Genomic DNA, 23,613 nt, shown 5'->3' with positions numbered 1-23,613 from the left:
GGGGAGGGCCCAAGGAGGCTCCAGAGAGAAGGGGAGGGGGGAAATAAACCTGCTGCCCAAGTGCACGTGGGTCTGTCTGCACTGACCTCTCGCCTCTCTGCCTCCACCCTGACCCACCTGCACCTCCAACTGCCCACGACCATCCGCCTGCTATGGTCTACCTGTCACCCCGCCCCCCAGCTACGTGGCTGAATTGTGCCTCTGCCACTGCTGCGTGGCCGTGGGCCAGGAGGCATGGATGCTGGGGACAGTCTCAAGAGCACACTGTCTGGCTCCCTGGAGGACAGAGAGGGAAAGCACTGCTGCCCTCTCACCCTGGGTCTCCTGGGCGGCACTCCAGGGCTCAGGGCTGCCCTCATCCTGGGCAAGCCTTCCCACCCTCCTCGCTCTTCTCGTCCCTATGCTCCGTGTTCCTGGAGGAAGGAGGTCGTGACGCACAGAGCTGGACTGTTCCCCTCTCTGCTCTGCATAGAGGCAGCCTGTGGGCCTCTCTGCCTTCCCAGAAGCCCCCGCATGGCTCTGCAGGCCACAGTCGGGGTCACAAGCTCCCAGCGTGAAGATCCAGGGTGCTGACAGTGGGCTGCACAGCTGTGGAGGCTGGGGCTAAGGGGCTCCCAAGGGCAGCAGTGAAACTGAGGTCCCGGCCCCAAAGGACTTCTCGCTCAGCCAGCCAAGGCCTGTTAACACTGGTTTATTTGTTCGATAACACATCTACACTGGTGACCTGGGCAGCATCAGGTGGCTCAGGCAGAGGTGTCAAAAAGGCGGTCGATCATGTCGCCCACCTGATCCACGCGGTACTTGATGTACTTCTCAGGGTTCTTGGTGAAGGGCACGCTGCTGTACCTGAGAGGCACCGTGGTGACGGTCAGCAGCTCCGGCATTCCCAGTCGGGTCCCAGCAGCTGCGACTGCACCTTCACGTCACCCCACCCCACCCCTGCCTCTGTCCTAGAGCCCAGCCAAGGGGACCGGGCAGGGAGGGCGTGCTTACCTGTGCAGGAAGGCCCCGTACGTCTCCTTGACGATGTGCTTCTGAGCCTGGCGGATCTTGTCCCTCTGCTCCGTGTCCGGAATGGCCCAGGCCTTCTGGATTTTACACAGCTCCTCCAGGCCGTCATTGAAGCCCTGTTCACACAAAGCCCTATGCTCTGGGCACAGCAGGGGCAGCGGGGGTGGGGGGAAGGTAGGCGTGGGTGGGGGAACCAACCCCACTCACCTTGAAACGCTCCTTGATCACCTGCCGCTCCTTGTCCCGGAGCTGGGGACACAGACGAAGAGGGCAGAAAGTCCTCAGATCAAGGCCTTCGCCGCCCCACTCACCCCCTAAGACCTCGAGGTCCCAGTCTTTCTCTCCTCTCCTGGAAAGGACACCTGCCCTCTGTCCCAGCTGCCAAGCACCGTGCCAGCCCACCTTGACTCCAGGCTGGAACACAGGGAGGTTCTTCTCCGCGATGTAGTCTGTCACCTTTAACCAGCTGCCAAGGCAGGGGGACGGGCGTCAGGGCACCAGGAGGGACTTCTGAGAGTCACAGCCCAAACCCAACCTGCCGCCGTTCTGCAGACTCCAACTCCCAGGGTCCCTAGAGGGCTGAGGGGACCTGGCCACAGCATGGAGTGTGTGTGTGTGCGGCTGCTAACCGAAAGGCTGGCAGGTGGGATCCACCAGCTGTTCCCTGGGACAGACAGGCAGTCTTCTCCCGGAAAGACCTACAGCCTTGGGAACCAGATACGGGCCACTGTGAGTTGGAACTGAGTCGACAGCGGCGGGTTAGGTTTGCTTTTTACTCTTCACAGATGTAAACGAACACATTTTCCTCCAATGGAGCAGCTGTGGGTTAGAACCACCGACCATCAAGTTACCAGCTAAATGCTTTATGTAACCACAGCAGCATCAGGGCACTGGGAAAGCCTTTAGCACTTCACCCTTTGGGGTTTATTGTGTTTTTAAATCTCCTAAATTATTTAGGGTGGACAGGAATCAGCCAGGGTCATAACGGAAAGATTCAGCCCTGCAGGGGCTCTAAGCCAGGATGCTCCTTAGAAGCAGTGATGGTGAGCCGTCCTCACATGCACTGTGGACGTGCTATAAGGAGGGCCAGGCCCCCAGAAGACACTGCGCTTGGGAGAGAGAGGTTCAGGGAAGCGAGGTGGACGCTCACTGAGAGGGCCCGGCAGTGGCTGAAAGCAGCGCCTGGAGACGATGCAGGGACTGCTAGTGACCACCATGTGAGCGAGTCATCGATTTTCCCCCCTCAGAGCTGCTGGTGGGTTCAAACTGCTGACGTTCAGTGCTTGGCCGCCGTGCCACCAGGGCTCCATCAGTGAGGCTTAGTCAGTGGTTCTGCAGCCTTGCTGGTCTCTAGGGCTCAACACTGCCCACAGCAGACAGTGGACTCGTGATGAGCTTTAACCCTCTTAGCCCCATGGGGCTCCCTCTACAGAGGACAGTCACAGGGTCCTCAGAGGGACAGATGGGGCGGGAGCTTCCCTCTGCTGTTAATAACTGGACACAAGAACAGTGGCCATTTGGGGAGTCTTGAGGCTCTGACCAGGGTCATGGGGTGCAGAAGGGATGAGCAGTGGTCCCAGGGTACAGGAAGGGTGAGCAGTGGTCCCGGGGTACAGGAAGGGTTAGCAATGTTTCTGGGGTACAGGAAGGGTGAGCAGTGGTCCTGGGGTACAGGAAGGGTGAACAGTGTTTCTGGGGATAAAGGAAGGGTGGGCAGTGGTCCCGGGGTACAGGAAGGGTGAGCAGTGTTTCTGGGGTGCAGGAAGGGTGAGCAGTGGTCCTGGGGTGCAGGAAGGGTGAGCAGTGGTCCTGGGGTACAGGAGGGGTGAGAAATGTTTCTGGGGTGCAGGAAGGGTGAGCAGTGTTTCTGGGGTACAGGAAGAGTGAGCAGTGGTCCCGGGGTACAGGAAGGGTGAGCAATGTTTCTGGGGTACAGGAAGGGTGAGCAGTGTTTCTGGGGTACAGGAAGGGTGAGCAGTGGTCCCAGGGTACAGGATGGGTGAGCAGTGGTCCCGGGGTACAGGAAGGGTAGGCAGTGTTTCTGGGGTGCAGGAAAGATGAGCAGTGGTCCTGGGGTACAGGAAGGATGAGCAGTGGTCCCAGGGTACAGGATGGGTGAGCAGTGGTCCTGGGCACAAGAAAGGCTGATCGCGGCCAGAGGTGGCCAGCCCCTTACCTGCGCTGGTAGGTCTGGATCTGCTGTTCAATGTGCTCGCGATAGGAGCGCTCTGCAGTCTTCTGGGTCACGGCCACCAGCTGGATCAGCTCAGACCTGGGGCAGGGGGCACAGAGGGCATTGGCACAGCTGACACAGGGCTGGTACTCTGCAGCAGCAGCACGAGGACTTCAGAGAAGGACCCCCCAGCACGTCCCGATCTGAGAGAGCCCTAAGAGGGCTGTACTCGCAGCCGTGGGGACCGAGAGGAGCCACTCCCTGCTTGTGCAACAGCCGGCGCTGCATGGTCAAGGTGGGGTCTGAGAGCCGCAGATCAGGCCTGCAGGGGTGCAGCTGCAGGGACCTGGGGGAGATGACAGCCACTGGGCCAGCCTGGGGGAAGCACGGAGCCACCAGGCCTGAGGCCACTCACTTCTCCAGAGACTTGAGGATGTAGTTGTAGTTGTTGTGCAGAAAGATGGCGCTCAGAGCCGGGTCCTCATACACCTTGGATTTGCTCAGCAAGTTCAACTGCAGGTTGCCCAGGACTTTACCTGCCCAGAGGAGGATGCGGCCACACCTCTTCATCAGTCTGAGCCAGGGACACAGTCCTGTGACCCACACGACTCCCATCCATCACTCCTTGGTCGCTGGACCAGTGGGGAGGTTGTAAGTCCCATGGGTGGGTGGCCCCAGGATGGAACACAGAACATTGACAGAGGAGGAGGCCTGGCGGGCAGGGACAGGGCCACTGGAGCTGAGGACACTCACAGATATAGGTGCTCAGAAGCCGCTTGCTGAACTCGGAGCTGTAGCTGGTGGCTGAAGAGCTGGTCTCTACGAGGAGAGAGGCCTGTCATTAAGGCTGCGGCAGTGGACAAGGGCCTCTTAGCCCTGCCCTCCCGTCCAAGAGAAATGTGCCGCGGCCTTCCTTGGGCAGGTGCGCTACAGAGCTCTCTGGAGGCAGAACTGGCACCTTCCAAGCCACAGGCCCTCCTGTCACAGGGCATACTGCCCTCAGCTGCGTCAGGAACCTGCAGCTGCCCTGTGCCAGACTGGGGTGGGGTGGTTAAGGGCCAGGCCGAGGCAGATCACAGGAAAGCTGACAGGACAAGAGTGTGTGCCAATGCCCTCTGCCCACCCCAGCCCAGCCCCTGCTGGGTGGCACCCACATCCCACTTGTCAACAGGGAGGTCTTGGGGTCTCCTGTCCCAGACCCTTGCACACAAGAGTCTGCTGCCTGCACAGAGCAGGAGGCCAAGAAGGCAAAGCGGGGCAGAGGCAGGTGCAAGGTGAAACTGAGGGGTGCTGGCAGAGCAGAGCGCGGCCGGTGAGGGTTTAGACAGAAACGGCCATGATGGGCGCCAAGGAGTCAGAAGCACCCTGCAGGAGCCGACTCCCCTGGGACTCCCCCCAGCAGGCCTGTCCTGAGTCTGTCAAGGCGTCTGTCCCCAGGGGACCTCACCAAGGGGCTTTAGAGGGGGAAGGGATGCAGAGGCCCACTGCTTACCTCGGGGGTCTAAAGGAATATTGTATGTGTCCCCAAGAACTACGAAGTGAGAGGCAGAGCACATAGAGGGGATGCAGGAGAGATGAGGAAAAGAGACGCAAAGTGTGAAAACAGGTTAGAAACGGCCACCCCCAAGTCACACAGACCTCACTTCATGACAGCCAGCACCCCACATAGGACACACCCGGGCCAGGCCCACTGGGGACCATGCTATGCCTGCAGAACTGTGGGCCGGAGCTGTCCCTGGGCTCCATGCCCCCAGCATGGGCGGCTCTGGGGTCTCAAGAAGCTGGTCTGGTCCCCAGTGCTTGGAACACCCACAAATGCTTTCCTGTTTCCATACCAGCCCCCATGCTGCAGTTCCGGGTCCGTGTTCAGTGGGCAGACGACCCCCCACCACCGCTGGAAGTCAGCTGAGTGAGACCCAGGAGGAAGTGCAGAGACACGGAAGGGACAGGGTGTGGACAGGGGTCAGTCCCAGGAGGAGGAGGACAGAGCAAGGAACCAAGGATGGTCAGTCAGACCTTGTTTTGGACCCCAGCTGGGAGGCCCCACAGCTCAGCACCCCACAAGGTGACTCATCACAGTGCCTGCCCTCCCCAAGGGGCCTACCCCCCATCTCCAGACCAGAGACAGGAGGGAGCGGCAAGCAAGGCCTGTTGGGAGGTGCCCAGTACCTTGGGAGGCCAGCATGGCACCTGCTGTCTCCTGGAAGTCCAGAAGCTGCTGCAGGAAGAGGATGGCCTGAGTAGGAGGGGACACAGGTGCAGGAAAGGGTCAGAGGCAGGACCCAAAGTTCTGAGTGTAGCTCACCATATACGCCCCACCACACGAGGGTAGACCACACGCCAACCAAGGGCTTCTGACGCCTGGGAGAGGCCTGTGTGCTGTCAGCACTTCCTGTGTACCCTGCACCCCCGACCCCCCGACCCCAGGAGGGCAACTCCAGCAAGCTCCACCCGGCTCGCGGGCAGCACGCACATTGCTCGTGAGCTCGTGCACCGTCCCGTCCTTCGGCATGTTGTACTCCTTGTCCGGATCGTTCTGTGGGGAAAGCCCAACAAGGGGGTGCTGCTGCTGTGCCCACTCCACCCCGCAGGCCCCCACACTGCCAGAACCATGCTCTCCCGCGAGCGCTCTGTGTTCATAACTTATTTCACTTTTGTGGTTGAGAATTTAGACAGCAGAACACATGCTCGTTCAGCAGTTTCTGCACGCAGGATTCAGTGACGCTGCAGACCTTCTCACGTCAGGCCGCCCTCTCGCTCTCCTTTCCCAAGCTGTTCCTCCCCCACTAATGTAAACTCACTGCCCTGTAAGGGTCCTCTTAACCTTCCCAGTCGCTGTTGTCAATTTGATGCCACATAGACACATCTTAAAAGAGCACCATGCTCACCAGTCATTTGCTAGTTAAACGGAAATACTATTTTATGTCTAAGAATACTTTGGGATATAATTTTGGTTTAAGATTTTATTCAGAATAATAGTTTCAAAGGTTCATTTAACCTCACTGGCTCCAGAAAGCTTTAATTCCATGAACATTTCCCTGTCTGTTCTGCGTTCTCTCCCGTTTAGTCAGGACTGTACAGAGTTTTCAATGCTGGCTTTTGTGGCGGGCACGGCCAGGTCTTTCTTTAGAAGTAATTATAGACAGACTCAGTTCGAACCCTGCGGTCAGCATCCACGTGCATTCACAATCTGCACCTGATTCCCTGAGCACCTGGAGGCTTGGCTCTCCTGCCTCACACCCCAGGTCTGGCCTGCTCATGGTGCCATCTCCTGGTGGGCAGGTGACAGGGCACCTGCAGGCTAAGGGAGCTTCCCACAGCAGAGGACTCTTGACCCTGACCCCAGTGGGAAGGAAAGGGGATCGGCGAGTGGGATGTGACCGGAAACCAGTAGTGCAGGCAGTTCCCCTCCACCAGCCCCAAGCTACCCTGGTCTTTCTGAGCACATGGGTGACCCTGGCCTGCAACACACAGGTCAGGCGCAGGGGAGCGGGTCAGGCGCAGGGGAGTGGGTCAGGTGCAGGGGAGCGGGAAGCAGCACGTTGATGTTGTGGGTGATCCTGGCCTGCAGCACGTCAGGTGCAGGGGACCGGGGGTGGGGGGGAGGGTATGTGTGTGTGTGGGTGTGCGCGTGCACCTTGATGTTGTCGGCGAAGTCCTCCAGGGCTTTGGCTCCGGTGTTCTCCAAGGTGATGATGAGGCTGGGCAGCTTGTTCTTGGTGCTGACGGCTGTGCCCTGAGAAGCAGGCACCTGACTGCACTGGCGGAGCTCGTCTGCCCAGCCCCCTGCCCGCTGCACCCGGGGACACAGGCACTCACCCACCCCAGAGCCCTGGGTAGCTGCTTCCTTCTGAGTCTGCGTGGAGGTGTGGAGGGCAGCACTGGTTTCTCCTGCCAGCTCCTCGCTCACATACCTGGAGCACCTGGTCAAACTCAGGCTTGGTCTGCTTGAGGTGCCGCAGGATGGGGAAGACAGTGAGCACCGCTGAGTAATCGTGCCGGCCGATGGCCTTCCGGGCGGCGGCCCCGATGTTCTCACCCTCCAGCATCAGTCCCTCCAGCGCATCCTGGTGGTGGTGGTGAGACCAGCTCAGGGCAGGGCCAGCGGCAAGGGTGCCTTCTGGTGAGGAGGGGGATGTGTGTGTGTGTGTCGGGGGGGGGCAGCTCAGGGCCGGGCAGTGAGGGGGCCTTGTGGTGGGGGTGGGGGCTAGCTCAGAGCCAGGGTGGGCAGTGAGGGCACCTTATGGTGAGGAGGGGGGTGGGGGAGCTAGCTCAGGGCCGCCCCAGCGAGGGGACCTTACGGTGAGTGGAGGAAAGTGGGGAAGCTAGCTTGTAGCAGCAGGGAGGGAGTCACAGGGCAGTACCGCCTGGGACATACCATCCAGGACTGGCACCCTAAAACACCAAAACTAAGCCTAGTGCCCTCAGTCCCCACCGAGGCACCTCACATACCACAGAGCAGAACTGCTCCCCAGGGCTTTCCTGCCTATAATCTTTACGGAAACAGACTGTCAGGCCTTTCAGACAAGGTGCTGGGTGGGTGTGAACCATGAACCTTCAGGTTAGAAGCTGAGTAAAAACAATCTGTGTCACCTACCCAGGGACTGTGGACTGACCCCTAGAACTACGTCCCAAACTCGACCCAGAGGTGCTGGTGGAGCTCGTGGGGCGGGGGTGGGACCTGAATCAGCGAGTTGAAGGTCTTCTTCTGGTGGTGCTCTGGGATGATGTCGGTCAGCAGCTGGTACTCGCTCTGGGCCAGCCGCACGAAGGCGCTGATACAATGGATGTAGGCGTCCGTCTCCACATCTAGCATGTCGTCTCTCCCTGTGGGCACAGCAGTGTCCCTGAGCCTGTCCCCACCGGGGTGGCTCTCCCAGCTCCTGACCCTCGGCCCAGACTGGGGCAGGAAGCCGCCTGAGTATCACTGCCTGATCAGGTTGGTGGGGAAACTAGGAGGGAGCCCACCCATAGCGCTCTCCACCTTGACCAGTCTCTCTGTCCCCAGAGTCCAGGAGGATCAGAGAGGGGAGAAGGACCAGGAGGGAAAATCTCTGTGGCCCATCGGCTTGGCAGGGCCAAGGATTGTAGGTCGCCCTAGAGACGTAGGCTGCGAGGGCAGGTGGCAAGTGATGTGGTCAGCCACCAGAGGAAACACTGGCCTCTCAGACAGCGACAGCCATCCAGGCCTCTGGTCATGGAAGAGGGCAGGGGGCAGGGGGCTGTGCACGATAAGCCTAGCTTGTCAAGGGTCAGAATCTGCAGCCAGCAAAGTGAGCTCCTCAGTGGAAGGCTGTCCGCGGCCCGGGGAGACGCGCTCCCGTTCTTGGCTGCTGAGGCCATAGCAGCGGGACCAGCCAGGCCTCCTCGGGCTCAGAAGGGTACAGCTCTCTGCAGTCAAGATGCTGGGCCATCTTGTCCTTGGAAAGCCAGCTCCTGAGTGGACGGCTTGTTCTGGACCCAGGACTCTGGGAGCGGCTGCACTGGTGTTTGAAGAGTGTCAAGAAGATGTGGTGCCCAAGCGAGAGACCAGGGCCGAGAGACAGGGACAGCGGCCAGGTCAGTCCAGGCTGCAGCCGGGTCACTGGGCTGCAGTACTCACCGGCCAGTGGCCCGTGCTTGTCGTTCAGGGCCTCGGACAGGTGCTTAACGCGGAAATCGTGCTCGTGACCTAGCGAGACGGCAGCCGCACAAACACGCGGTGCTTTATCCAGGGCCGGCGGCTGCCCCTCGGGTGGGGGGGGCCCGGGAGAAGCACTTGGTCTCCAGGAGGGGACACGAGATGGGGGACAGGGAAAGGGCGGGGAGGCACTGAGCCCCTCCGCTGAGTCACACCACCTTGGGCACAGCCGTTTCAAGCCTGACACGCAGGGCCCAGGCCTGTCCTGGGAGCGGGCGCCTCTTGCTGGGTGGCCAGGAGCAGGCTGAGGGGCAGTGGGCTTCTGAAGGGAGGGGCTGATGCTCCCCAAACCCAAGTTAAGAGAAAGTCCACTGAGGCATGGGTGGGGTCAGCCTTTGTCTGTCCCCCAGAGCCACCTTCTGAAGGATGACAGGTCCATCAGCAGGAGACCTAGCTGCCCCCTCCTCTGGCTAAGGTTCCTACGGGCAGCCTGGCCCCTGGACCCATGTACTCCCCTCCCCAAAGCTGAGGGTTGGGGTGGCGGGGACTCGAGCTGGTCTGGTCTTGTCACTGCTGGTCTGAGCGTGAAAGGGCTGCCCCGATAGAAAGAATGTTCCCTGAATTCCAAGAGGTGACAAGGACAGAGATAGGAAGGGAAAGAGGGGGCTCGGGGGGCAGAGCCACCATCAGCCAGACAGGACCCAGCCGAGGGCCACTATCCTGTCTCACCCCGCCTGCCCCCACCTCAGGCGACACCCCAGGCCTCCTGAGTGGCTGGAGGCTCGGCCCTGCCCAGTGAAAGGACACAAAGAGGAGAGGCGGGAGAGAGGAGAGGAACACAGGGTGATTACCTTCCAGAGGAATGAGGTTAGAGCCCCCCTTTTTCCCATCTAGACCATGCTGGGAATACTGTTTCAGAAGGTTCTGAGCCTTCCGGATCGTCCCTGTCACCAGAGCCACACACAGAGGAGATAAGAAGACCTAGGAAATGAGCGAGAAAAACCAGCAGCAGCCCTCCACCGACTGGCCCACCCAGCGCCCAGCGGTGAGCATGCCCCTGACCTGCCTCTCCCAGCAGACCCGCCCCCTGCACCCCTGAGACCGAGGATGGGGGCCCAGGAGAGGAAACGCGTGTTCTCCAAGTGAAATTCAAGTCCACTACCAGTTAATCCACTACTCAATGGGAGGTGAGTCCAGGGTTCAACCGGCGTGGAATGAAAAAGAAAAACCCTCTGTGGGCACCCAAGCCAGAATGAGAGCTGTCTGGGACGAAGCTCTCAGAGCCCCCAGCGTATCAGGAGCCAGCAACTCCAGGCGGACGGGGCATGCTCAGTGCTGGGACAGAGCCAGACACCACAGAGAGGGGCTGAGCTTCCAGAAAGAGCGGCGCCCTAGACAGAGGCTGGGAGACCAGCACCAGGTCCCGAGTACCACTCAGAAACTCGGGACAAAAAAGGTCAGAATCAAGAAGGGGTCACCAGAAACCACCAGAGTGCAGAGGAGGGCCAGAGGGGAGGGGACATGCTCTCAGCACGGGAGAAAAACACAACAGTTAGTATCACAAGTTAAAACAATAAAAACTGCAGTGTCCCTGGCTCCAGGGCCAGCCAATTCTGTGGGAACCTGGTGTCTCAGGGTAGAAAATGGGGGAGATGCATTAACACCCTAAGTAGACACACACAGAGCTCCCAGGGTAACCAGTCGTGTGGGGACAAAAAGGGTGATGACTGTGACTCTACCCATCTTCCCTAGAGCCAGCTCCGTCCCTCCAGCCCCCACTCCAGCCCCGCTCGGCAGGTCGGCTTCGTGCTGGACAGCTCCCCAGAGGCCAGCAAATGGAGGGGGTGCAGTCTGGAGTGCTGCACCACAATTAGCCCCTAATAGGCCACTTCCGCCTGCCCCAGTTCTCCTGCACAGAGCAGCCTTGCTAATGAGCGGCTCAGATTTCGGCCTCACACCCTGGGAGGGCAGTGGGCCAGAGGCACAGCAGCAGCCTAATCAGGACATTGGCACGCGTGTGGTTCGGGGACATTGCTCTGACAGCTGCAAGAGCCATCAGGCAGCCAATTACCTGAGACGATGCTCTGGCTGGCATTTCATTACTGCCCGGGGCTCCCGGCTCCTGTCCCCAGAGCACAGGACGAGGCTCCCCAAGGCCTGAGTTCTGGGTCTCTGACTGCAATCCTCAACCATGGGGAACCTCACAGTCCGAGTCTCCACTTTTGGGTAGATGCCCAGGGTGGGACAGACCACTAGGGGTAACTGAGATCCAGTCCACTCTCCCAAAGGTCCTATTCTGCATGGCTTGGGAGCACATGGGACCACCGAGAATGCCCCGCAGGCCCACTGAGGCTCAGCCCGGCAGCCTTAAGCTCCTCAAGGCACAGGATGGAAGCTTCTGAAGCTGTGGCCAGGGAGGCTGGGTCACTGAGTCCCAGGGAGGCTTGCTGAGGCTGGCCAGGGCATCCATACCAGGTCCACCAGGCCAGCTCCTCTACTGCTCTGCCTGCCTGTGCCCAAGGGCAGCTTCCTTTCAGCCATCCACTAAAATCAGGTATTTTCTGAAACCCACCAAAGACCTGTTGGGGAGCCAGCACGCTTTGCAAACAGACACCCACTTCTCTGAGGGACACGGCACAGAAGGCCAGAGAAACAGACGGGCTGAGCTTACCCAAGCCAGTGGTCAGGAGAGGTGGCCCCCCAGCAGATCTGAGCCATGGACCCACTGACCAGCTGAGGGAAGTCCAACAAGCGGGCTTTGGCCTCACTTTACTTTCTATCCCTGAGCGGAGCAAAGTCCCTTTCAGCTGAGGTGGTGGTGTGCTGGTGAAGTCGTCTTCTGTCTGTCCTTACCCATCAGCTTATGCCTCTCAGGTGGCTACAGTCTGGCCAGCAAGTGGCTCTGCCCAGGGACCTGCTGCCTCCGCGTCTAGTAGGCGGCTTGGCGTTGGTGCTCACTGCCGCCATGTGCTCCTGGCATTCATGGTCACTGCTCACAGCAACGGCTGAGTGCCCAATGTCATGATGTCAACAAGGGACAGTCCTCGTACCCCACTGTCATCATCCCAGCAAGTGGCTCTCCTGGTGTGCTGTCACCACATCCAACAAGTGACTGCCCTGGCACCCACTGTCACCATGTCCACCGACTGGCTCTGCTCTGGTGCCCACTGTCACTATGCCCGACAAGAAGCTCTGCCTTGGCATCTATCATCAACACCCAACTGGTGCTCTGCCCCCACTACCACTGTTTCTCGGGAGATGACTGAGCACATCTCTGTGACCCTGATGCCAGTGTGACCAGCAGACTGCTGCTGGCCCGAGGGGTCGGCCGGGTGAGTGGACCCTGGCTCTCTGTCCTGGAGACCTGCAGATGGGGTCCACTATGAAGACACGCTCGGAAGGGTCTGCTAGCTAACCCCCACAACAACCCCCCAGGCCCCGAGGCTCCTGGCTTGGTCACAGGCGGGGTGGGGCTCACCTGGCCGCTTGACTGGCTTCTTTGTTGGGGTGTCCTTCCTCTTGTTGGGGATCGCAGGGGAGTAGGGGACCCCAGAGGAAGAGCTGTTCTTCCGGAAGTGTTCCTTCAGGCCCTTGATGGAGCGGTCAAGCATGCTGGAGCGAATCCGGTAATAGACATTCATGAAATCTGCCGAGAGAGTGGCGGCCAGCGTCTCCCCTCGGTGCCTCTCCTGCCACCAGATGCAGCTCTGGGGGCTGCAGGTAAACCCACTGTTAGCACGTGGGTCCCTTCCCATCCCCAACACTGGGTCGCAGTCACCCAGGGGCCTCGTCCAGGCGAACGCTCACAGAGAAAACCATCCCCCAGACCTGATAATCAGTTGTAACCTGGACCCCTAAGTCTGGTTTTTAATAACAAAAAACATAAAGCTAACCTCTAGATAGAACTTGGTAAAGGGTCAGAAAGTGTCAGCAGGTTAAAATAAAGCACAAAGACGGCAGACATCAGCGGGTGAGATGACAAATGTCACTGGCATAGTTAATGAGGTAAAATTTTAAAAAAATCACAGGGCTCCTGATAACCCTGATGTGGCTGTTAGATGCTGTCAAATTCAACTCACAGCGACACCCCCCGTGACAGAGTGGCACTGCCCCTCAGGGCCGCCCGACTGTGGTCTTTACGGGGGTCGACGGCCAGCTCGTTCCTCTGCAGAGCGGCCGGGTGTTTGCACTATCCCTTCAATCAGCAGTTGGATGCTTAACCACTGTGCTCCGTCTGACGGCCTCGTCAAGAAGCAAAGACGACCACGGTGTCCAGAGCAACAGCGGCAGAGCTGCTGGGGCGGGCGCCAAGGAACCGGCCGAGCACCGGGAGAGGAGCTCGTGGTGGGAAGAAGCCTCAGGCCTGGTGGGTGTGCTCAGTGCACCCTGAGGGTCTATCTCACAGAAGCCCAAACAACAGAGCCACTCACCTGATGTGACCAAGGGAGCCCTTTGTCAATCACGAAACACTGGAGAATTCCCCAGAGTAGAGGAACGAGGAGAGCACTATAGGATGAGTGTTACGGACTGGGTCAACGCCCCTCCGAGCACACGCTGTAAATCTACAACACCGCTGCTTGTTATCACAGGCTGCCCAAGTGAGATGTCTGTCACAGCAGTACTAGAGAACTAAGACACATGGGGTTTTTCCACAGCCGCCAACAAGGACCCTACACAGAGAACCCCAACATAAAAACAGACAAGGGCAGAGTGGCTGAAGGGAGGGGACGGGTCCACTTGGTCTCCTCCTGGATCCCAAGAGGCGCTCTGAACCACCTGGCACCCCCTGGGCTCCCCCAGCACAACTCAAGGACCATGGGCCCAGAAAAAACGAGCTCTGGTAGAGGATAAGATGTGCTCGCTCCAAAATCAAGCTCTCTGGCAGTCTGAATCTACTAATGACTCCAAGGGAGAAAGGTACAGAGCTTTGGAAAGCCGCGAGAGGGTCAGCTACGAGTCTGCTCTAAAGAGATGGCAGTGAGAGACAGACCTGTCGTCTAGGACAGAGTCTAGTGTGTTCTCATTTAGCACTGAGGTGAAGATACCTCCCTCTCACACACACCAGACCAAATAAAACCTGCTGCAATCAATTCCAACTTACGGCAACCCCACGTATTACAGAGGAGAACTCCGCCATAGTTTTCTGGGCTGTAATCTTTACAGGAATAGATTGTCAGGTCTTTCTTCTATGGCCCCACAATTATGAACTGCCAAGCTTTATGTTAACAGTTGAGCACAAATCATACTACTCAGGGACTTTTGCTGTCTCTCATATCACCCTCCCTCTCCCTCTCTCTCACACACACACATAAAGACTTTTTGGAAAGGTATTCAAAACTGTAGGGAGCTCAGGTAGCCTTGTGGTGAGGAGTTATGCTACCAACCCAGAGGCAGGCAGTTCAAATCTACCAGCTCCTCCATGGAAGGCATCTGGGCAGTCACCTGCCATGTGATTTACAGTCTCTGAAAACCCTGGAAGGTCACCTGTGAGTCGGTTCCAACTCGACGGCACAGTAACAACCACCACAAATACCTTAACGTGGCAGGACCCAGGACCCAGGACCCAGGACCCAGGACCCAGGGTTGGTTGTGAGGAGGGGACTTTTTACCTAAGGCTTTCTGTACTATTCAAAATGTTTACAACAGATTTTTTAAAGCTTCATCATGAGACATAAAAGTATATTTAAAAAGTGAGGATTTCTCTACATTGGCAATTTGATAAACTAACTGCTTGTATTACTTCCTATTAAATACCTATTTTTTGCTTAAAAAAAGATGATTTACAAAAGAACTTGAAGAGATCATCTCACGCCAGCAATGTTCAACAGAGCAGCAAACAACAAATGCTGTTGAGGCTGTGAAGAGATTTGAACTCTTACTCACTGCTGGTAGGAGTGTAAAATCGTGCAGACACTATTGAAGGTGGTCAGGCACTTTCTCAAAGTTGGAAATAGAAGTATCATTTGATCCAGCAAGTCCACTACTGGGAATATATCCTAAAAAAGCCAGAGCTGCCACCCAAACAGATACATGCATACCTATGTTGTTTACTATATTGGTTGTTTTTATTTAAGCCTCATGTTTAGAGTCAACAAGCCCTTGGGGAGGGACTTTGTATTTAAAAGTCGGTTATTATATTTTGGAGGAACATTCTTCTAAGTGGTACAGCACTCTTCTGTCAATATGCTGTACTGAGGTAACCTGGGGTTGCTGTGATGCTGAACCTTGTGCCACTGGGGTGTCAAATGCCTTAATGGTTACTCACGGTGGACAGGGTTTGGTGGGGCTCCCAGTTAAAGACAGGTTTGGAAGCAGGAATGGCATTCACTTCCTAAACAACACACCTCTGGAAACTCCATGAACTTTGATAAATGACGATAGTTATAGCAAGGCTTCAGGGCTTTTGTTCAGAGGGTCGCTGGGTATGCTCGACTCTAAGGCAATCAACAACAACATGTCTATTGTTGCATTATTCACCAGAGAAAAAGATGGAAACAACCCGAGTATCCAAAAACAAATATGAATTAATAGAAAAACTGTGGGATAGTCACAGCAGAATATTACGCACCACTGAAAAACAAGGAACTCGTAAAGCATTATACTACTTGTATGACCCTAGAGGATATTATGCCAAGTGAAATATCTCAGTCACAAAAGGACAAATATGGTATCACACCACTGTTATAAAACAGGACTGACATGGGAGGCTGGTGGAAAACTAGGAAAAGGGGCTAGATAATGAACACTACATTGGAACAGATGAAGGAAAGAACTGTTTGAAAGGATTATACGATCAGGCATTATGTGTATGACAACAGTCCAGAATAAGAGGTGTACAGCAAAGTGGACTGGGGGTGGGGGAGGAAACTGTGCAAGAATGAATGAATGAATGATTGTTGCTGTTGTGCCGTCGAGTCACTTGCAATTTACAGCTACCCCTCTGTACAATAGCCCTGAAACCTGCTCTATCCTGTGCCAACCATATTGTCTCTAACACATCTCCCCTCATTACCCCAGTCACTGAATCGATCCATTTCATCGATGGTCTTCCTCTCTTGCGCTGTCCCTCCACCCTTCCAAGTGTGATATCCCTAAGGACTGGACACTCCTTGCAACATGCCCAAAGTATGTCAGATGAAGCCTCAGAATACTTGCTTCCAAGGAAGAGCCTGGTTTCACCCTCTCTAGGATGAACCTGTTTCAATACTCTTCTCCAGCACCACAGCTCAAAGGCATCAATTCTCTATCATCCTTAGACACTGTCCAGTTCTCTGACACATAGCAAGTAACTGCGAAGACCATGGGTTGGATCAGGCACACCTTAAGTCTTGAGACTGATATTGTTACTCTTTAGTACTCTGGAGAGGTCCCTAACAACAGACTTTCTCAATGCAATTCGTTCCTTGATTTCCAGGCTGCTGGTACAAAGAGTGTTGATTGTGAAGCCAAGCAAACTAAAGATGTTAACAACCTTAATCTCTTCACCATCTATCATGATGCTGCCAATCAGCCCAGGGGTGAGAATCTTTATTTTCTTGATGTTGAGCTTCAATCCATATTGGAGGCTGCAGTCCTTGACCTCCTGCAGCAAGCGCTTCAGGTTCTCCCCAGTTTCAACAAGCAGGGTTGTGTCATCTGCATAACGCAGACTGTTGATGAATGTCCTTCCAATCCTGATGCCACATAGAGCCCAGCCTCCCAGATGATCTGTTCTGCAAAGGTGTGGAGATAGGACACATCCCTGGTGTATACCCTTCCCAATTTGGAACCATGCAGTGTTTCCTTGCTCTGTTCTGATGACTGCCTCCTGGTCCATGTGTAGATTTTGCGTAAGCACTAGCAAATGTTCTGGGATTCCCATTCTTTGTAGAGTAAGCCACTGTTGTGATCCACACAGTCAAATGGCTTTGAATAGTCAATGAGACACAGATAGACGTTCCTCTTGTACTTCCTGCTTTCAGCCAAGATCCATCTAATATTAGCTATAATATACCTAGCACCATGGCCTCTTCTAAATCCAGCCTTCACATCTGGCAGTTCTCTGTTGATGTGTTTTTCCAGTCATTTTTGGCTCATTTTCAGCAATCTTGCTTGCATGTGACATTAATGATATTGTTCGGTAATTTCCACCCTTTTGGGTCACCTTCCTTTGGAATAAGAACAAATGTTGATCTCTTCCAGTGGGTTGGCCAGGTGGTTGTCCTCCAGATTTCTTGGCACAACTTGATGAGCGCATCCAGGGCAGCACCTGTTTGCTAAAATATGTCAACTGATATGCCGTCAATTCCTGGGGCCTTGTTTTTTGCCAATTCTTTCAGAACAGCTTCCTTCATCACCACAGGCTCTTGCTCATACATTGTTTAATGAAATTCTACTGTGTCAGCCAATAATGGTACAGTGACTCCGTACACTCCTTCCATCTTCTTTTTAATGCTTCCTGAATCATTTAATATTCTGCCCAAAGCATCCTTAAGTATTGCAACTTGAGGCTTGAATTTGTTTTTCAGTTCCTTCAGCTTAAGAAATACTGAACGAGTTTGGCCCTTCTGATTTCCTGACTCCAGCTCTTTGTACATTTCATTATAATACTTTGTCTTCCCGTGCTACTCTTTGAAATCTTCTGTTCAGTTGCTTAATTTCTTGATTTCTTCCCTTTGCTTTGGCTTCTCAGTGCTCTAGTTTAATATTCAGAGTCTCGTCTGACATCCATTTTGGTCTTTTCTTCCTCTTCTGCCTTTGTAATGACCTTTAGCATTCTTCCTGGATAATATTCTTGATATCCTCCCACAGCTCAACTGGTCTTCACTTATTAGTGTTCAAGGCCTCAAACCTGTTCCTGAGATGGTTTTGAAATTTGAGTGGGATAGAATGAGATAGACTCAAGGTCAAATTTTGGTTCCTGGGGATTTACTTTTCTTCAACTTCAGCTTGAACTTGCATATGAGTAGTTGGTGATCTGTTCCACAATCAGCACCTGGCCTAGTTTTCATAGCTGATATTGAGCTTCTCCAGCGATTTCTTTCCACAGATGAAGTCGATCTGATTCCTATGCATACCACCAGGTTAAATCCATGTGTATAGCCTGTGTTTGTGTTTTTAATAAAAAGTATTTGCAATGAATAAATCATTGAATGTGTAGAATTCTATCATTCTATCTCCAGCTTCACTGCTGACACCAAGCCCATGTTTTCCAACTAATGATCCCTGTTCCCAACTTTTGTATTCCAGTCACCCATTATTATTAATGCATCTGGGTTGCATGTTTAGTTGGTTTCTGACTGCAAAAGTTGGTAGATAAATATTTTAAAAACAGAAAGTTGAACTGGAGGAGAGGGAGGAAGGAAAATGTGCAACAATGAATGCATGAAAATCTAACTTTTCTGTAAACTTTCATTATAATGAGAATTAAAAGGGGAAAAGATGGCTTACATAAACCCAATGCCATCAAGTCAATTCTAACTGGCAGTGACCCCACAGAGCAGACCTAACCCTGAGGGTAGGAAACCCTGTGGGTATAAATCTTCAAGGACGTGGACTGTCACATCTTCCTTCTGAAGAGCAGCCCGTGGGTCCAAACCACTGACCACTCAGTTGGCAGCCAGGTGCTTTCACCACTGTGCCACCAAGGCTACTAAAGATGAAAAGGGGACCGAGCGCCAGGGCCCTGGTCCTACCGCACAGGCCGCGCCAGCGGCGGGCGGGCAGGGGAGGCCGCAGCAGCCCGGCACTCTCACCTTGGTTGTGGCCGTACTCCACCAGCCAGCGGGAGATGCGGATCACATCCTGCAGGACGCCCTCAGGGAGGTGTTCCAGGGACACCTCCTCCTGCACCTCCAGTTCATCCTCGCCGCTGATCAGGTCCAGGATGAGCACGGGGGAGACGACCTTACTGTGCCGGGTCATCAGGCTGCGGAACTCGGACTCCAGCGACTCCTTCCCCCGCTCAAACAGGAGCTTCTGCAGGAAGGCGAAGGAAGGGCATCGTGGTCACCGGCCATTCACAGAGCCCTGCCTGCTGTCTGGCCCAGCTCCTGCCTTCCTGACACTGGGCCTCAGCCCACCTCCGCCTGTGATCCTGCACATCCCAGCGACCCTTCTCTGATTGTTCCTTTACCCTGTGTTCTCTAAGTACAAGGCGCTGTTTAGGTTTGACCCTCTGCTCAAAATCTGCACTTCCATCCTCGACAGACTGACTCACTTACTGCTGCCGAGTCAGAACCAACTCCTAGCCGCCTCTGGGGGGGGGGGGTTCTCAGAGGCCGCCAATCACACCAGTGACATCTCACCCTTTGCCTGCAGAGCTGCGTGTGGACCCAGAGCGTCAGAGAGGAGCTGCTTTCGGGAGAGCAGCACAGCTCCCCGAGAACGACACACCAGAGCCCCCCACACCGAATCAGAGCCCTCACTTTAGTAAGACTGCCTGGGGATTCTCAGAGTCCCAGACGATTCTCCCGTATACATCCAAACCCCGAGTCACACCCACGGCCACGCAATCAACTGCTGCTCCTGGTGACCTTCAGTGGGGTTTCTGAGGCTGCATATTTTTGGGAGGAGACACGGAACATCTGGTAGATGTAAGCTGCTGAACCAGCAGCCATCATTTAACCTAGCATGCCACCACTGATCCTTGTAATTCCTCCAGTAAGTGTGGTCTACCGTTGCTCATGGTCTAGCTGTCGTCAAGTCCGCCCAGCCCACAGCAACCTCATGTGGCGCAGGGTAGAACTGCTATGCTGGGTTTCCTGGGAATCATCTTCACAGAAGCAGCTCACCAGGCCCTTCCTCTGTGGAGCCGCTGGGTGAGTTAGAAGCAGTAACCTTCAGGTTAGCAGCCAACTGCAAAGCTCCGGGGCCACCCAGGCCCTGCAGTCTGCTCTACACTTCTGCTTATTCTACCATATCCTCCTTTAAGCTGGTCCAGTCTTTGTGAGACCAGGACAGGGTCTGAGGTCTCCAGACCTTGCACTGTATTTCACTGGCCCCTTACCACTTTGTTGAGCTCTGGGCTGTCTGGACTATTGTCCTGGAAATACTCCACAGCCTTCTGAACCTTGGCCATGCTTCCCAGGTACTCCTCCAGCCTACCTGTGGGGCTGACAGCAAAAGAGCGGGATCAGCTGGGGAGGCCAGGAAAGAAAAAGGACAAAGGGTCTGGGTAGGAAGAGAAGGGACGGGGGGGGGACCCTAGGTTCCACTATATTCTTGCCTTCCCGTCAAAGGCCTAGAGAGGGTGGCCTGGACTGGGGCTCTCTGAGCCTGGCTCACCCCTCCCTGATGATCTTCTTGGTGTCACTGGCCACGTGGTAGTAACTGATGACGTGGTCCAGGCAGGACAGGGTCTTCTCAACATTCTCCTGGAGCCGTTGCAGATTCTCCGTCTGCTTGTGCACAGGGATGATGGAGTTCTCCAGCTTCATGAGACGGCTCTCGAAGGACGACAGGATAGACACCTGGGGGCAGAGGCACCAGCTCTTAGGCCCCAGGACTGTCCCTTACTGCTTCTACTCAACCAGCAGGCCTATGAGGGTTTCCTGCCTTTCCTCGTTTTCTAGACAACAGACGATGAAAGCCGGGGCAGGGCTGACATCTCACAACTCAGGGCATGCTATCAATGGTGGGTTAGCGGTAACGAACTGCACTGCCAAAGCAAAGGTTTGTGGTTCTAATCCACCAGCTGCTCCATGGAACAAAGATGGGAAAATCCTTTCATGCCATTTACTCAAGTTTCAAAACCCCCTGGAAGGTCAACTATGGATTGGTTCAGACTCAAGGGTTGTAAAAAGAGCAAGGGACGGTCATATCTGACTTTTACTGACTTCACAAAGGGTAACTGTTCTGTCAACAGCATCAATAACACAAAACCAATTCCCAAGAGGTCAGACATGTTTCCCCACGCTCCCATATCTCTTTCTACTCATCTCAACACCAATGTTTCTGCTTTGCTGGCTCCAAAATCCAATGTGATAGCTCACAGACTACACAGAACCACACTGGGGAAATCTAAAGGCTGTAATTCCGTTTAATAGCTGAATACAGTCACTCAATCAGGACAGCTTCCAAAATGAAAGCTCTGCCGCAAGCCTCATGGCTTAAGGCCTGTGTTACAAAGTTCTCAGTCCTGCCAATATTGGCTTCACCTCACCCCCAGCTGTCCAACAAACTTGGGCAAAGGCTCTTAGATCTGACTCTGTCTGTGAAGGACAGCATTCCCAATCTAGTCCAAACGCATCTTGGTTCTCTGACTCAGCCACGGCTGCTGCTGGAGCCCGGAGCAACAATTTCTGGGCCTGAAGGATAAGCCATACTCTGTTGTTGCTGCTGCCTTGCTGGTAGGGAAGGTCTCCTGCTGCTGCTGTATCACATTTAATGGCAAGACTAGTGAGTTCCCTTGTGGACTGGTGAGATAAGAAATCCCCCATGGAGAGGCTAACATATCCTATTTGCATATTCCTGCAAAGTTAAGTTCAGTGCCTAGAAAGCCATTTTGAATTAATAAACTCCACACTGGTACACAACGCCGCCACCACCATGAGAAGCCAGGAAGCTCCCCTGGTGGCTTCATGGTAACCCAAAGGCACGTCGTTCAAAAACTACCTGCCCAGGGGCTCTGCTGGAGGAAGACGGACAATCTCCTCCTGTGTGGTTTACAGCCACAGAAAATCTCTCGGATTTTCACCGCTGACCAGCTGAGTCAGCTTCAAGTCGATGGCACATAATAATATCAGGTGAGACCAATCTTTAGAAAAGGGCATTATCCCTAAAGAAACCATAACCGCCACCCAAGCAGATATATGCACACCCATGTTTATCGCAGCTTTGTTCATAATAGCAAGGAGTTGGAAACAACCCAAGTGTCCAACAACAAATGAATGGATAGAGAAGCTGTGGTATATTCACACAATGGAATACTATGCTGCATTGAAAAACAAGGAACTGATGAATAAATATTATTCAAAATGGGTGACCCTGGAAGACATTATGCTGAGTGAAATATGTCGGCCACAAAAGGACATATATCGCATAACGTCACTGTTGTATAACAAGACAGACATCAGGGTTGAGGGAAGACAGAAAAAGAAGGGAGGAATGATGTATGCTGCACTGAAAGAGGAGGGAGAGAACTGTTTAAAATGGATATATGATTGGGTATTATTGTCATGACAGGAGTCCAGAATGGAGGCTGCACAGTGGAATGGACTTGGGGGGAGGAATTGCATAACAATGAAAGAGTTTTTCTTTTACTTTTCAAAGAGAAGAGTAAATTGGGGGAGGGGGTGAGCGGGGAGAAAAGTGCAACAGTGAATGACTGGAAACCCTAAGTCTCTGTAAACTTTCATTAAATTTAATGAAAAAACAAAAGGGCATTATGCTTTGGGAAATGGAGGGTCATCTGCGGAGAGGAAGACCCTCGGTGAGACGGGCTGACACAGTGACTTGAACAGCCCACTCGAGTTCAGCAGAGACTGTAAGAACTGGGCAGGATCAGGCACGACCTCGTTCTGCTGTGAGTCCCCATGAGTCCGGAGCTGACTGAAGGCTGCAGCTGACAACACAGTAACAGCTGTGGTAATTTTGCTACAGCAACAGCAGCAGGAGACTGAGACACAGTTAACTAGGGTTCAGTGGGACCTGCCTAGAACCACACAAGCAGGCAAGGGTGCGGGTGTCAAATCTCAGACTCTCCCTTCTGAACCCCTTCTACCCCTAAAGTCCTCTAGTGTGAAGGCTGAGTCTTTGGCTCCCTACAGGGGACACTCTGTCATTAGGTGGGATCTGACCAGTAGACCTAGTCAATCTCACTACACGTGGGCTGAAGGAGAGGAGGGAGGATGGAGAACCTGGAGCAGGAGAGTTCAGGCCGGTGGGGGCTGAAGGAAGTCTCCGCGGAGGAGTAGAGCCCGGGGCCTGGACTTGATAAGAGAGCTACGTTGTTCCTAATTATCCGCACTGGATAACCAGGACCACCCAGGCCAGAACCCAGGGCTTGGATGCCAGGGGACATGGCGCTCCTCCCCGGCTCCGAAGCCCGCCGGCCCCTGCAGCTGAGGGGTCCCTCACCATGTTCTTGGTCAGCTGGTCACTCTTGTCCAGGCTGTCTTTGATGAACGAGAGCGTCTCCTCCTCCTGGGGAAGTAGAGGAAAGGTCATCATCTGAAACCAGTGGCTAAGGAGAGACAGATCTCGGGGCCCCCAGCCTCGCTCCTAAACCCATTTCACCCATTTTCTCGACGGGGGTGCCCCCTCCCACCTGCCTGCTAGACCAACAGATGCCAGGGCCCGATCTCGGCCCCTTTCCCTCGCCGCTCAGGACCCACCTGTTTCAGCTTGTCCTCGATCTCCCGCCGTCGGGCGGAGGCCTCCTGTGGAGGGATCATCATTGCAAACCCTGCAGACCCCACTCCCCCAAAACCACGGCCCTGCACCCCGCGGGGGCCCGTGGCTGTCACACCCACTTCCGTTGACAGCCCGGCGCTGGGAGCGCGCTGGGAGCCATGCTGGGAGTGGCAGGCGGAAGTGCGCCTGCGCGGAGCTCCGTCCGGACTGCGGAGTGCAGCGGCCGTGGAGGGGCCCCGGAAGTGTGGCGCGCGCGGTGCTCCGTGGTATTCCGTCCGTGCGGGTTTTCCACCACCGCACTGAAGGTTCCGGAGCGCTGTTACACCCCCTGGGGCTGGAAGGACAATTACAATCGCCGGCCCCGCAAAGACGGGTCCTTTTGACAGAGACTGCTGGAAAGACACGAATTCAGGGTTCAGATGCTGGCACTGCCTTCCCCGCAGAGCGCAGCACAGAGAGTGTCACCCAGTAGACA

At 54.9% G+C, this 23,613-nt stretch overlaps 1 protein-coding gene across 5 annotated transcripts; it reads right to left on the bottom strand.

Moving 5' to 3' along the window:
- Positions 1 to 629: 629 nt before the first annotated feature.
- Positions 630 to 23,202, bottom strand: EXOC7 (exocyst complex component 7). Of its 5 annotated transcripts, none has more exons than XM_006886188.1 (20): positions 23,120 to 23,179; positions 22,863 to 22,928; positions 20,070 to 20,254; positions 19,792 to 19,897; positions 18,539 to 18,761; positions 12,283 to 12,450; positions 9,656 to 9,748; positions 8,787 to 8,855; positions 7,866 to 8,011; positions 7,099 to 7,251; positions 6,822 to 6,920; positions 5,658 to 5,720; positions 5,354 to 5,420; positions 3,938 to 4,003; positions 3,600 to 3,720; positions 3,188 to 3,283; positions 1,414 to 1,477; positions 1,219 to 1,260; positions 994 to 1,127; positions 630 to 846 (listed from the first exon to the last, which is right to left on the bottom strand). In XM_006886188.1, exons 1-20 carry the CDS (start codon positions 23,177 to 23,179, stop codon positions 744 to 746), a joined length of 2,124 nt encoding a protein of 707 aa, XP_006886250.1. In that variant the 3' UTR covers positions 630 to 743. The 5 variants fall into 5 exon arrangements, with proteins under 5 accessions (XP_006886250.1, XP_006886251.1, XP_006886253.1 ...); XM_006886189.1 differs by lacking the exon at positions 8,787 to 8,855 and adding an exon at positions 4,677 to 4,715; XM_006886191.1 differs by lacking the exon at positions 9,656 to 9,748.
- Positions 23,203 to 23,613: the final 411 nt, after the last annotated feature.

This window comes from Elephantulus edwardii, unplaced genomic scaffold (genome assembly GCF_000299155.1).
Source record: "Elephantulus edwardii isolate Elephantulus edwardi_28Jun2011 unplaced genomic scaffold, EleEdw1.0 scaffold00048, whole genome shotgun sequence".
Classification (NCBI taxonomy): Eukaryota; Metazoa; Chordata; class Mammalia; order Macroscelidea; family Macroscelididae; genus Elephantulus; species Elephantulus edwardii.
Note: the sequence above shows the minus strand (reverse complement) of the source record. Positions and strands in the feature narration are given on the sequence as shown.